Raw genomic sequence first — 15346 nt, 5'->3', positions numbered from 1 at the left:
ATACAATTCACTGCAATTTTTCCTTAGAGAGAGAAATACATGCAGATTTGCTAAGTTCATGTGGAGTTTGATGAAAAAGTCTGCATTTCAGTATTATACAAAAAGCATCTCACTTCATCTAACATTCAGACTTAGGTAGCAAGCAATACTGAATTTATAAAGTTAAGATTCCCAGCTATTCCACGATTACATATGTGATCTTTAATGACAAACTGTTCAGGAAGCCTTATCCTATGTTCAGCTGAGGATCCAAATATTACAGGTTTTGATTGCTTGACAATTTCTTTTGCGTTCTGACACAATTTTTTTTCTACAGGAATACTTACCTCATTTCTAGAGCGAAGTACAAGAAGATCACTAACTTTGCCAAATGGCTGAACAATTTTTTTAATATCTTGATCTGAAAAGCCATCATCTGGTAAATCAGATATTTGAAGGACTGTCCCACAACTCAGTAATTCTTCTCTCAACAGCTACAAATTGAAAAGAAAACCATAATAAATACATAAATACTGGTCAAGTCCAGTAAAAGGAATAAAAAAGAATCTGTAATAAACATTACTTCAAAGTAGACAGACTGCTTAGTTCATAGTGGTATTTCAAGTTATTTGTTTTTTGTCACAAGGATAGAGCCATAGTTTTGGTGTTCTACTACTCTGTCTCAATCTTCAGTTATTAGAAGACATAGTGGCATAGGATTGCCAAGTTAACACAATACAAACTTCTTGTTTTTATCAAGTACTATAGATCTACGTAATTCCAGTTGTCTGGGCTGTATGGGTAAGGAGCTGAACAATTCCATCACCTTCCTTTCAACACTATCTATTAGCTTTCAATAGCAGTAGGCAATGTTCTCTTTGCTTATCATTTAGAGGCTAAAAACTACCAAGGTCTGCCAAGGACGATTGCATCTACCACAAGTAAAATACAATCTGGTTTATAGGTGCTGTTTCTAAAAGATCCAAATGGTCGGTATGACGGACTAAGACAACACTGGCTTAAGATCCTTCTTACAAGAGTAGTAAATTTCTCTGCCGTATCTTTTTTGCTTCACAGGGCAAAATGAACACTTTTCTGCCTATCCTTTACTTTTATTTACACAGTAAGGTCCTCCAAACAGAGCTCATCATTCACAGTTTACACAAGCACGTGCCTAGTAGAACGAGGACCCAAATTTAATGGACATTTCTTTCTGCTGTTGGAAAGCACTGGAGAGGTTTTTCTTTACTTCTGTTAAGAAACCCTTGCTGTGTAAATTACCACACTTACTTGCAGCCAGCAAATCCTTGCATTAAGATGGCGTAGAATCAGCAAACAGAATGGGTAATCTTTCCACAAGTGATCCCCCTGAAATAAGATACTAACCAAATTCTTAAAATCACAGAGAACAACATTAAGAAACTCACCCTATTATAAGGAGCAGGACAAGATCCAATGGTTCCTGTGGATAAGTCTTCCTCATCCTCTTCCCCTTCTTTGCTTTGGAGTAAATCATCAGTTTCAGGAGATGAAGAACTTGACCCAGGCAAAGAAGGTACATCTTTCTTCGAAGCCTTTGTAGAAATACTTGTTTTCAGTGGCTTCTTCATATTTCCAGGCATCTTTGCTAAGGGTCCATGAGAGTGTGGTGATTTTCCTGATCCCGAAGATCCTTGCCCAGCTGCTCGAACTGATTTATGTTTATTGAACTCTGCTACAAAGCCAGGTCCCAAACTTTTCACTACTGCCTCCAGGGCTGCCTTTCTGTCTGTGAGGGGAAAACAAACTGGGGTTTGTTTGTTTGTGTTTAAAAGAAAACTTATGTATATTGCTGTTCAGTTTTCTGCAGTTTCGGTTTCACCACCCACTCCTGATTCAATCTTGAGACTCAATGAAGTTAGAGAACCTTAATCACGCTCTAGCAGAGATGGTCCATAAATAATAATAAACCTCTGTACTATTTTCATTGTGCTATTGTGTAACTTGACATTTTTAGTTAGACTGACAAGTGTGATTCTGGCAATGACATCTACAAAAATCCTAATGGCTGGAGCAGAAGAATGATTGTTTAATTTTGTATGTCAGGGAATGTGAGAAAAGAAGACTTTGATCCTCCTCTCACATACTGATGCACAGCAGTACTTACTATCTTGATGCCTTCTGCTAAATTCTGTATTCTTCTCTGTCTTGCTCCTTGTCCTACAGACTGTTCTTTTTAATTATTCTTTAACGATCTGATACAACATTAATTTCCTGTATGCTTTCTTTCTGTGGAAAATTTATATTTTGGTTACTAATTTCTTCTTCCCCTCATTCTTTTACATTAAAACGGCTTGCATTTTACCCTTAAGAAGATCTCTTTGAAACTGCCTGTCCCTCCACAATTTTTCACCTAGACTTCTTTCCCACAAGAACTCTTAATTTTCTGAAAGCATACGAACAACAAAAAGAAAAAACAGAATCAACCTTTTTAAATACCTCTATTTTTTTCTCTTCAGAATTTAAAAAGAAAGAAAAACTCCAAACAGGTATTTCAGACAGATTGAGCTCAAAATGAACTACATGGAACTGATCAAGTTTACACAAAATTTCCTAGAACTGCAAACTAGAGGAAGTAAGCTGAATAGAGAGTCACAAAATGGTGCAACGAACTTAACTGTTACAAAAGACATTTAATTTAAGGTCTTTCATGTACCACTCTCTTATCTCAACAAAATTATTTCAGAACACTATGCTTTCCTTGTAAATTGCAGATCCATTACATGCAGTTTCTGAGCATCACCTTTTCTTTCTCTTCATCTATGCTGCCTTTGCAGAACTACTTTTTTATGCTGAATGAAGAGCCACCTTCAGTCATTTTCAATTCTTGACTACCCTTACTGTCTTAAAAACTGAGCACACTTGGAATAGACACTTGTTCAGCAATTATTTGATATGATTAAACAATTTCCAATACTATGTAAGTAAGACTTCAGACATTTTAGAATGCCCATTTTCTTCTAAGCATACTACTCACAAAGCAGCAGCAAAAGGAAAAGTTGTTTTTTTAAAAACAGAATTTTGCTATGAAAAGTGCCTAGGTGACACCTGGACAGATAAACTTCCTGAAATCAACTCAGTTTTCCTGAAATTAAAGGAAGTTTCAATTTGGTAGTCTGTATCCGCCCTTTACCTTGAGATCGCGTTGACCTCCTTGATGACCAGTCATTACTGGGAGACCTCTGAGATCGTGGACCAGTTCTCAGTGGATTCCTCGATCGCTGTGGTGATCTTGACCTGTGTCTGGGGCTAAGTCGTCGCATCTGCCGTGGGCTTCGACTTCTTGGCCTTGTTGGCCTGAAGCGGCCTGGGCTTCTGGATCTCGACCGTGATCGGCGAAGAACATAACCAGAGCCTCCGACTCTCGAACGTCTAGGACTGGGACTGGCAGAGTTGGAACGACGCTTTGGAGTCTGGTTTTCTTTCCTGTCACCAGCATTTCTAATGGAATAAAGGCACATAATGAGTTTTGATAGGGCAGAAAAGAATAATTAACCTGAGTCTATTGGAATAGACTTTCCACCAAAAAAAGAACCAAAATTCACAAAGTTTAGCGTCTAATTTTTTAACATACTTTACATACTGGTAACATGCTATAGGAATTAAGGATAGGTAGACAGAACTGAAAAGAAGCAAGTAGGAGATAAAATCCTGCATGGAACAAGAGAAAGCTGCAAAGAAAACTGAAGTTACACGCCGCAGTGCTATGAAAAAATAATAGGAATAGGAAAAGGATACATGAATTAGTAATGAATTAAGATGCTTTCCTTGCTTCTTTCAAATTTAGTTTGGATGTAAGCAATCTTGAGAAATTATGTTTGTAAGACTGACTGAGACTGAAAGAGATATTTGAGAGGATTACATAAATATACATCCACTGCATATTTATGCTACCTAGGGATGTCACATTGATGAAGAATATGGAAAGAAGTAACAGTGAAGAAATCCATGAGAGAAATAGTCCCTCTTAGAGACACGGAAAGTAGTCAGCATAGGAAAACCCTGACAGGACAGATCACAAGAGTAAAAGGGAAAACCTGGAAAATGCAGTGAGTGTATGCTTAAATATCCAGAACATTTTTTGATGAGCAGGTGGCAGGCCAGTGTGTTACAGCCAAACACTTGTCCAATTTTTTAGCCCATACCAAATTCTTTGATGCCAAAGACACACTGCACCGGTACTCAAAACCGGGTAGAGCAGACACAGCACCTTTGAGATCTGAAACTGGAAGAAGCCACTGCTGTAGCATATCGTTAAGCTTACTCTCTAGTAATTATAGTAGCAAAGTTAAAAGAAACACAGGTTAAAAACTGACATGTCATGTATGCCAAATATGACTAGGCTTACTGGGAAGACTGTATGCTGGACAACTAAAATACACAAGTCTCTTAACACAACATGGAACAGAAGTTCACATTTCAACTGAAAAGTGTTTACGTTTGTTAGAGGTAATTTAGAGAATCAGTGCTTAATGAGTCACTGCATCAAGCCCTATTATTACTGCTTAAGACTTCCAATAGACAAAATTCCTCTGAGATGAAATAGGTTAAGGAGAGAGAAGTGACAATTGGCAGACAGGAGAAGGGGATGACAAGCCACTGAGGCAGCTGCTGCCCAACGTTTTTGGCCAGCAGCTAGATGAGGACAGCTAAACAACTCCCCTGAGGTCTCCTAAACTTCCACCCCACCTCACATAGCAACATCTCACAGTGTTACTCAATTATCAAGTTTCAAACATCATTAAAAAGCCATATAAATCCCATTACTCCTGTGCCCAATAAAAATATTTAAAAGTATTAACAAACCACCACAATTTATAAAAAGCAAACACACTGATTTACCAGAGCAGTAAGAGTACATAGCAAGCTCATTGACCTTGCCCTGGGACTGTACCCAGCAGCTCTGAACATCTGTGATCACCGAAAGCCTACAGCTGCATTCTAACTCTTCCAGTTGGAGACATGCTGTCATCAGGAACGATTTAAGAAAGCGCCACCCTAAAAAACAACTCTTGTGAGTGAAAAGATCCCTCACTCACAAAAAGTGCTATTAAACACTTCTGCAATTTATTAGGGTCCTCCACCTAAGACCAGTTTCCTTTGCCTGGGTTGTGTGTAGCATCAGCAGCAATGGACAGCAATTTCAGTTTGAGGTTTTAAAATACAATTACTCTCTTCGTGAAAGTTTCAAAAGTAGATTTGTTTCATTTCTCTCTTTAAAGTGTAACTTCTCCTTACTTATTAAGATGGAGAGACCTCAGATGCACTCTGCAAATTAACCTGACCTACATATTGAGATTTTTAATGCTTTCCTTTTTTTTTTTTTTAACTGAATAGTCAACTTCCCAGAAAGTATGTCAAACTAATTAACAGAAAGTCACAGGAAAATCTAGCAAAAACTCATGTAATATCATTCCTATTTTATGCAAGTTGAAATATGTACGAATGTTGAACCAGTAAAATAATCCAATCTTGCTGAGATTCAAGCAGAATTAATCCACAGGGTGTGTTTTTTAAAAAAATTAATAGTAAACAGCATAATTTTAAAGGACAGAACATGAGTTCATGAATTCCAGTGTTTTTTCAATTGGCGATCACGTAGTTTCCCAAGGGATCTACAGACTGAAGAGTCTGTGAAGTAAGAACTAACACTAGCATGCCTATTGTCAAACAGGTTTCAAATTGCAAACAAGAGCAGCTTAACTGGAAAAAAGATTAAGTATAAAAGTCAGAAATCACAGTTTAATCAGTGATCTAACACTGGTCACAGTCTCACTCAGTTACTACTGTATCACATCCAATAACTGAGGACTAACTGAAGCAGAGTTAGAAGGTTCAAGGGGAGACTGCTCATATCAATCTTCAGACTTTTCTACAGACTTTACTCTCATCCTTGTAAAAGAATGTTAGATACTACACCACGTATAATATTAAACGAACTGAGGACAAAAACCACAAAAGCACCCCATGCAATTTTATAAAGAAAATATGACACGAGTTTGCCAGTGAGCAACACAGCAAAATTAATTGCATTAATTACCACGTTTATAATAGCAACAAATTAAAAACAACCTGTAATCAAAAAGAAGTTACCTCTTTGAGGAATGAGACTCAGGGTTCCAATCAGGGTATCTGTTAAATGTTAAAAATACGACCATCAGTGAAAAAGCTAAATTTGCCATCTGAACACAATTTTCTCTTACATGCAGTAGTTTTTACAGATAAACGTTCCCATTCAGGACTCCAGAAGCACCAAGTGTCAATTCATCTTTCACCCTAATGGTCTAAAGCCAACTTAGAACAGCGCTCAGATACCGACAATCCTCATTAAATAAATCTAAGTACATTTGCAGACTACATGCATGCACAGAAAACACTTTTTACACTAAGTAAACTTTTAAACAGATTCCTTACTGTTGACGTAACTGGCGGCAGCTTTCAATGTGAGAAGGAGTGTTCTGATGCAGAATCCAGTCCTAATTGGAGAAAAGACATCCAGAGAAGTTTGATTAGCATGTAAAATGTTAGCACTTGACCACAGTTTCTAGTTACGTGTTGTCGTATTTTACCATCCATCCAATTTTTCCTAACAAATGATCTTATGTCAAGAGCAAATTTCTCACTTAAAATTTTTACTCTTTATGCAAAAGATGAAAATACTTAATGACTATCCAAGGCTCTTAAAGAACACAAAGAATCTAAGTGGAAGTTGAACAAAATGCATCATATTAAATGAATCTTGTTACTTCCAGCAACACACTGGGTTGTTGTCACCACACTTCTAATGCAAAAGGTTGATCCAATAGCCAGCTATATTAAAAGAGAGAAAACTATTAGTAATCTTCACAGATTGCCAGACTGATGAACACATACACAGCATATTAAGCTGAATAAATCGGAGATCCCAACACAACATGGTATCTTTAAGTCAAATATCATTTCTACAAAGGCATGACTTTTTCATGCCTTAAGCTCAAGAACATTCATGCCTAATAATGTTACAACTAAAGATCAGTCAAAAAGTCTGATGACATTTTTCGCACACATATTGGGTTTTTTATATTAAGAAAAAAAACTTAACACAAGTTTTACTTGGGAATAACTGATGAGTTAAGCATGAGACAAATCCAAAGTACAATGCAAGCCTGCAATCTTGAAAAATACTTAAGACAGGTTTAACTGTAAACACAGAATCAGTCCCCAGCGTGGGAATCTATGCCTGAAGACTTTATTCCAGTATTATTATTATGAAAGTAAACTGACCTGCTAGTGAAAACAACTGCTGTAGTCAGTTTGCTATTGATACCATATAGTATGGTCTGAAGCTGTAAGGTATCATATGTCATCAACAATAATTATTAAGCATCCTTAAAAAAAACAACTTCTAGCTGCTTTAATATTTTAAAAAATAAAATAATAGCTGAATAACGCAACTGACAGGCAAGGCTTCATTAACTCATTTGCAGTTGTGATACTACATATTACTTTTTCTAAGCGCATGCTGGTTTATAACAAAAGATTATAAAATGCATAGTTGGCAGTATCAAACCCTCTTGTTTATTGACAAAAATGCTGAACACGCTGGTTAAAAGAAAAGCTCATGATGGTTTACTCAAAGCCTTTGAGGTGGAAGAATTAATGTGACCAGGGCACGGTTAGTTTGTGCATTTTGGCAACACAGAGAACATGGTGAAAACAGCTGTTCCAAGCACTTATACTATCAGCCTATCAACACTAAAATTTTAGTGCTACAAGACAGCTACCCAAACTATTTATACTCCACATATAAAACCCATGGGTTTTAAAGAAATTAAAATAAATTTTAACCACAAGACTTACTATAATTTCCTGAAGAAACAGATATACTGGTTAACCAATCTCAGAAAGCTATTGGAAGATTTTACTAGATGGGTTCTTAAAAACATTCTAACTGTTCAAATAAAATCAGAAAAATATTACTCAGAAGACCCTTTGCATTAGTCTCAGTAGTTGAACCAAAGCATATTAAGAGCTGAAGAGCAGACTGATAAAACAACTTGCAGCTGTAGAACTGCATACACAGTGAATACAGAGCACACACACAAGAGCAAGCAATTCACTGTTACGCACTCTTTTCCTAATAACATGCCATTACTAAGTAATCCCATTCTTAAGGATGTTATTTTTCTGGAGTCTTCAACTTAGACAGGAAAAAGAAAAACTATTACTCAAGGGCTAAACCAAATTAGCTCATGGAAATGAAAGGAAATTGGGCTTCAAGTAACCCACTTCCGTGGGCCCAAATGAAGAGAGCACCCACAGAGTGGCCACGAGAGCCAAGGGAGGCCATTTTGCTTCCAACTGTCTTTAGCTACTGGTCCAATGAGCATTAACGAGACTGGCAAGCCAACAAAGAGATATTCTCCTCCCTAACAAACACAGCATTCTTCTCCTCTTCAAGTCTTCATTATGCCAATACCCTCTTGCATTCCACACAATTGCAGGAGTCTCAATTTACGCATATTCCTCCTCTTGGATTAATTCCTTGCCCTTCTCAGTCTTCAGAGATATTCCACTCCCGCTGCTAAGTCTGTCCCCAAAGACAGATCTTTCCCCCGCAAAGGACAGGATCCTTTCCCAGCACAAGCTCCATCCCTTCCTGGTAAGAGTAAGAACTTGCAGCCAGTTTCTTACAGCAGCAGCGATGCTGCTCTACAACCTGACACCCCCAGGGACAAGCACCTTGATCCCTGCGTTACCTAATTCTGTGCGAGTAGCAAATCTCCTGTTACTTGTGGGCCACCACCAAAAAGGTCCCGAAGAGGCAGATGACAGAGCATTCTGTCTCCAGTCTCCAAACTTGCCTCTTCTGCCAATAGTAAGATGACAATAACACATAGGGATAGTACCTGCACTTGTTCGTGCTGGCTTCACAGCAAGGCATTATGTAGAAAAACTAGAAGTAAGATGAAGTAGACCCATATTTGTCTCCTTACTTCAGCAAAGGAATCATTAGTGCAATTCTCTGTGGAAAACAATGACACCCCATGACTTCACAAATTTAAAGTCCAAGAAGACATCATCCTCACTTTAAATCTATTTAAGCTAGAAAACAAAAATTGTCATACACAGTAAGTATGATCCCTCATGCTGGCAATACTGCAAATACTTTGTTCCAAAAGTGACGTGTTTGAAGACAGAAATCACACTTCATTATTCCGATACATCCATCATTTCAAGTTGAAAATGAAACTGCTCTGTGAAATATTCATAACATGTTTTGGTATGTTGGAGGCTTTGTAAATATATTTTAAAGAGGACAACTCTGAAGGGAGATTCCATCTAACCAAGTGCAAAACTGGTCCCTCTTCCATGGAAAAACATTGCAGGACACAAATGCACAAGTTTTTGAGAACACCTTCTCGATCAACAAGTCACCTTAGCATCAATTAGTTTTCCAAATTAATTTTTTAAAGCTCAAAAAGCTCACCTTTCTTGAGTATACCTTTTCTTATAACACAGTATTATGTACAGCCATCCCTGACAACGCCACAGAAACCTCCCTAACACAAGATAAAAGTAAGGACAAATCTTGCACATTTCTGATGCCGCTTCAGTAACAAATAGCTTTCAAGTCCATGGTAATCATCATTTACCACAAACCCACAATATTTTAGGAAGCTAAATAGTCTGTTACAGAATTGACATCTGACTGAAGGAGCACAGATAGCCAAGCATGAAGTTGTACTGCTGATTCAAATGGCAGGACTTCTCCAGTTCAGCTCTGAACAAATATCTCAGCAAGACCCAACTGAGGCAACTGGAGGCATCGTGAAATAATCAAGGTTTGCTGAGGATTCTGCGAACAGCTTTGATAGCAAAAGAAATGCTGAACAGAGTCTTTCCCAAGTCTACGGGATGAAAAAGCTAAAGTATTCTTCACATCAGCCCTGGACTGTAGGCAGTTCATCATGCAGCTGCTGACCTGCCATGTATCACTGCATAGGAGGATTAGCCATACACCTCACAAAAAAGTTTCAAAGCTTAAAAAAAATACATGTATTTTTTTATGGACAGATCTATAATAGTTATGCCATGCACATGGACGATATTTTAACTTTTGACTTCTGAAGGGTGTATTAGCAAAAAAACAAGAGTCACCTTCAAATATATATAAATAGTTCTGTAGAAGAGGTGTTCAGGATTCTTTTCAGATTACGAAAGAACTAGAAAATACATTTACTTGCTTAGCTGTATGACACTCAAAACAGAACTCTGTATTTTGGCACACTGCAGACATCTCGAAATCACAGCTGAAGATGGCCTTATCACACCTCATTAATTAAGCAAGTTAGATACTTAAGAAGAAACCTATGGGGAGAACTGATTGGATGCTTAAGGGAACTGCAGAATGATTTTTTTACTCAAGTGAGAACACATCCAATGTTTCACTGAGTTTATGGGAGAGCCAAGCTGAAAGAACAAGGGGGATACAGTTCAGATGATGCAAAGATAAGCTTTATCCACTAACAGTTCCTGTAGTTTCAGCAGCAGGCTGACTCTCTAGGAGCAGGAGTTGGGTCTCACATCCAGCTGCAATCCTGTCATTTTAATAAACTAATGCCAGGTAACACACTTGAGTTCTCTTCTGAAGGGTGATGCAGCTTCTGCTTCAACCTTGGCAAGAAAATGGATCCTAGAGGAGTTTGTACTTCAGTACAAGACTGGATTAAAAGAATCTACAAAAAAAGAAAACCGGCTCATAACCATGAATAATACGAACTTGAAATCCATCATTTTAATATCACTGAAACTTTAGTTTTCAGATATCCAGTATCTTCAAGCATTGGATAAAGAGAAGGTTTTCCTCATTCGGTATCTTTCATCATCTTCATCCATTCTTGTTTCACGTTATCCACCTTGCTTGCCTACCTTCTTTCCAATTTGCCACATTACAAAGACATCTGTTTATAACACAGCATTCTTAAACTGCTTTGTTATAACTTGGTACTACACACCAGAAATTATCATGTCTAATCACTTTGACCTAAAAACAGCTCTGAAGATCCAGTTCATCTACAGGTGAGATGGGGAGACCAAAGGTCCATCTAGCTTACCTAGCACCTCTTCTCCCATGGAATGCAACAGGGGATGGCTAGGGAGGTAAATGACAAGGCAGAGCCACCTCCAGCCATCTGCTCGTTGAGGATATCTTGAGCCATCAGAGAGGTCTTCGCAAAGCCACCAAAGGATTTTCTTCCATGAACTTCAGTTATTTTTCAACTACGATTTCACAACATTATGGCAAACATATCTATGCTCTGTGTGAAACAACCATTTCCTAGAGCAGGTCATACCATACATGACTATCAGTTTCTACCATATCATTTCCCCATCGCTTCTCTTTCAGTTTGAAGGTGCATGCTTCCTCTTTAATGACTGAAAAACTGAACATCTAGGTCATCTTGAATCATGCAACTGAGACAAAGACGACAACATTATTTGTAAAACTGAAATGTAAAACTGAAAGTAAGAGGAATTCCTCATTCTTTAGAATTCACAAATACACAAGACTGACATTTCTTAACAAACTTTTTTATTTTTTGCAGTTAAAAAAACCCCCACACCTAACTCTTTTGGTTATTTTGCAACACTGCTGTCTGAACATGGCTTGCCCCATGAGGTCTCAAAACAGTCTGAATAGTCTACACAGCAGCAGGTGTACATGAAGAAAAAAATACTATTCAGAATAAAGTTAATATATGCCAGAGCTCTAGAAGCAGTCATGACGGGGAGAAAAGCTTGCGTAGTTGCAGTCAGATCAGAATGTCCGGAGAACACATGCTACCCCATACTCATTTTAGGATAAGAAGTTATAACTTTGAACTCCTCAGAAAACTTCACAGCTAATTTGTCAAGAAGTATTTTTAGTAAAAGCATTTGCTTAATTTTAGAAAGCAACAGTAAGCAAGCAACTGAATAATTCACATTTAAACAGATGACATTTTTCCAAAGTGCTTCATCCATTTATTAACACAAACCCGCATTTGTTGACCCATTCAATTTTACACATCTTTATTTTAAATCAAACTTCCCTTTAAGTTTTCAATTCTGCCCAAACAGCTGCACTTCTCCCTGACTTTCAGTGCTTCCAGTGTAAAAGAACTTGAAAATTTATTTTTATTCTGAAGCTCCTAATGCAGCTGTCACCATCTTCACTATTCAATTGCTTTTTTAATACACAGCACAAATAGGGCCTAGCAATCTTGCATGATTTTGGCAAATTGCAAAAAAGCACTTCCCCACAGGCTTTCCACAGGTTTGTTGAAGACTATTTAAAATTTAAACACGTTTCATTTAAACTGATAATTTAAAAAAATTGAATAATTCATTATGTTCCCCTATATTTTTGACATGTCAAACCTAGGTCTTTCAAGAAAAATCCACAGCTTTCAGAATGCTTTTCTCTCTCCCAGTATTCACCAGTTCCTTCCTTTTCTTCCTTCAAGAGCTGAAACTGTTATGTGCTTCACAGCTGAAAGCTCAGTCAGATGAATGAAAGCATTTTGTTTGTCCCTCAGAGTTAGGCTTCAGTTTCTGGAACAGTCAATGTCACATAGACCACATTTGGAAGATTAAATTTTTGCAGATAAACAGGCTGCTTTGTTTTAATGCAGACTTTGCAGGAAGGGGACTGAATACATGAACATCTACCCTACTGAGACTCAGCATACAATTTTTTGCAGTCACCCAGATGATATTAGTATTTTACTCCACTGATAAAGTGTTTGTTTCATCATTTGAAATGCACTGTAGAAGACAAATAATTTTTAATTTAAAAAAAAGTCAATGTGTATGGCAACTTTGAAATGCAATTTGAAACAGAACACACCTTGCAGCAGTTACAATAATTTACTAGCACTGTTTCTAGCATTTTGAAATTTGCATGGGAACACTCAAACTGGCAAACAGCATCACAATTAATTTAATGCACGGTAAAAAATTAGTTCATAAAACAGTGCAACAGGTAAGATGCCGAGTACAAGTTTATGCAATAATCTTTGAAAGACACTCACCTTCATACGAGTGCATTCAATGTTACACAGAGAACACATATGTGGAAATATTCTTGGAGATGTAGCATAGTAGTCATTCATCATTGACGGAGTGGGCAATCTTTTTATCTTCTGGGTATCAGACTGCAGAAATGCGGGAAGCCACGATGCTTTCACAATACCAAAAGGAGATCTAACTGGCCCCTCAGCCTGTGTCTGTACAGGCTTCTGTCCTGCTCCTGAGCCACTCTGGGCATTAGAAGACTGACTTGTCCCAGACTCGTGCTGAATTCGGTCCTGCTGACTTAAAACTGCAAGAAGTTCAGCTGAAAAGGGTGGGTGTGTTATTGGTGGCATCACATGCTGGGTCACAGACTGCTGGACAAGAGGCGGCATGGCAGGTGGCATCATGGGCTGTGTCAAGGGTGGCATTATAGGTGGCATCATGGGTAGCATCACAGGTGGTACTGCAGGCTGGGAAACAGATTTCACCACGGGGAGTCCAGGGGGTGTTGCACACAATCCAGACACCTTTCCTGGAGTCTCAGCTGGAAAAAATGATCGAGTATTTGATGATTCATTCTGGAACCCCGTCGGTTTTATTAACTCTTCAACTGGAAACACTGGATTACAGGTCACGCTAGACGGTGGGACACCCATTGACATATTCTGCTCCCGTTGGAAGTCTTCCCTGTTCTCTCCGCTTGATGCTTCAGGATTATAGACACGTGCTTCGAGAGGTTCTTCAGTCAGCACTTCAGGATTATAAGGACGCACTTCAAGAGGATCTTCAGTGTAACCGTATTTGCTTGCGTGCCCATAATCAATCACTTTACTCTTGACTGCTGCACCACTCGTACCACCAACCGTTTCTTCTGCTCTGCTCTGAGAATGTAAACCAGATAAAGAATGACCCATCTTACGAATCCGTATTTCTCTCAAGATTAGCGGCATGTTTTCAGGCGTTAACTGATCATCTGGATAGCGACTGAGTTCCTCCAAATCTTCATTAGACAGCCCGAAACTTGCTAAAATACTGGAAGCGCTTTCTGGTGTGTAGCGGTTCTGGGCATTTGAATTCTGCTCCGTGATCCGTGCCGAGGTAGATGGCTTTTGCCCAGTTGTCCCAGCAGAGCATGAGCTACTATCCCAGTGACTTGTGCGAGGTTCTCCCTTCTGCTCCTGGTGTATGTTTGTCTTTGCTTTTACCTGCCTTGGATCAGCCCTGTGCAGAGTTACCCGAACATTTATCCTCTGTGAACCCGTCCACTGAAATGTTTCCTGTCCCGAAAATCTTTGTGACATTCCTTGAGGTGTTCCAGGTGCAGGTTTTCTCTGAAGACCTGCTGCACCTCCTCCCCTAAAGGATCCTGGAGGCTTTGTCCCAGATGGATTAGGTCCTCTTGGCCTCTGAGGTAAAGTTCCTCTAGGGCTAAACATTGTGCTTTTCAGAAATGCTTGATTTAACCAAGCATAAGGAGGTGCAGAACTGTTGGTAGCAACTGAGGTCAATTGCTGAAGAGCCAACTGTGTCTTAATTTGTGCAAGCTGTAAAGGAGGAGGGCCCAACAGAAGTGGGCTTGCAATGCCAAGGTTCAAGGAATTCACAAGTGGTGCGAAACTTTCCAAGAATAACACAAAGCTGAAAGTTAAAAGACAAGTATTAGATTATTTTATCTTTTCACCTCCTTTACACAGTGGATTCTATAACCGGTGAGAAAAACAACTGAAGTCACAAAACAGTACTTTGATGACAGTTTAAATGGTACTTTGGAATTTGAAATTCTGTTGAACAAAAATATTTTTTCACTGCATAAAATCTTAATATGCAGTGAATGGGTAACAGAAAATTAAGTAAATGAGCTTTACCCAACAAGTTCAATGTCACAGACAACATACCTACTGATAACACACTTTCAACAGCATTTTCTAAAACCTGGTGTTTCAATTCTTAATGACAACATAGTTTGGACTTATTTACAATTAGAGTTATTTTATGAGCAATAAGCCAAAGTATTAAAACCCTCTCCTAATGTTTACGAAGTATGAATTGTAAGTGAAAACATTATGTAGAGAATTCAAAACAGTTACAAGTTGGATGTCAAGTCACTGTGGAATTGATCTGAAGACAGCAGAACAGTTTTTAGGAGGGTCACGCCCATGGTCACTCTCATGGGTAAACTACTATAACCTGAAAGTATTCAAAGGCTGTGACAGTATTTGAATTTTGTGGTTCGAAAATTTCCATTTCCCAGATATTAAAGGCAAGATCTTATATTGAAACAACTGTAAAC

General features: G+C 38.4%; 1 protein-coding gene across 1 annotated transcript in view; it reads right to left on the bottom strand.

Annotated features, from left to right (window-relative positions):
- ZNF638 (zinc finger protein 638) overlaps positions 1–14690 on the bottom strand; it is a 41115-nt gene extending 26425 nt beyond the window's left edge. The window contains exons 1-6 of the mRNA XM_074148252.1: positions 13074–14690; positions 6433–6494; positions 6112–6150; positions 3152–3459; positions 1407–1747; positions 327–473 (exon numbers count right to left, since the gene is read on the bottom strand). Of these exons, the coding sequence (XP_074004353.1) occupies positions 327–473; positions 1407–1747; positions 3152–3459; positions 6112–6150; positions 6433–6494; positions 13074–14492 (2316 nt within the window). The 5' untranslated portion in view covers positions 14493–14690. The remainder of the gene's footprint in view (positions 1–326; positions 474–1406; positions 1748–3151; positions 3460–6111; positions 6151–6432; positions 6495–13073) is intronic.
- Between the last annotated feature and the right edge of the window lie 656 nt (positions 14691–15346).

Source organism: Numenius arquata, chromosome 5, assembly GCF_964106895.1.
Source record: "Numenius arquata chromosome 5, bNumArq3.hap1.1, whole genome shotgun sequence".
Classification (NCBI taxonomy): Eukaryota; Metazoa; Chordata; class Aves; order Charadriiformes; family Scolopacidae; genus Numenius; species Numenius arquata.
Note: the sequence above shows the minus strand (reverse complement) of the source record. Positions and strands in the feature narration are given on the sequence as shown.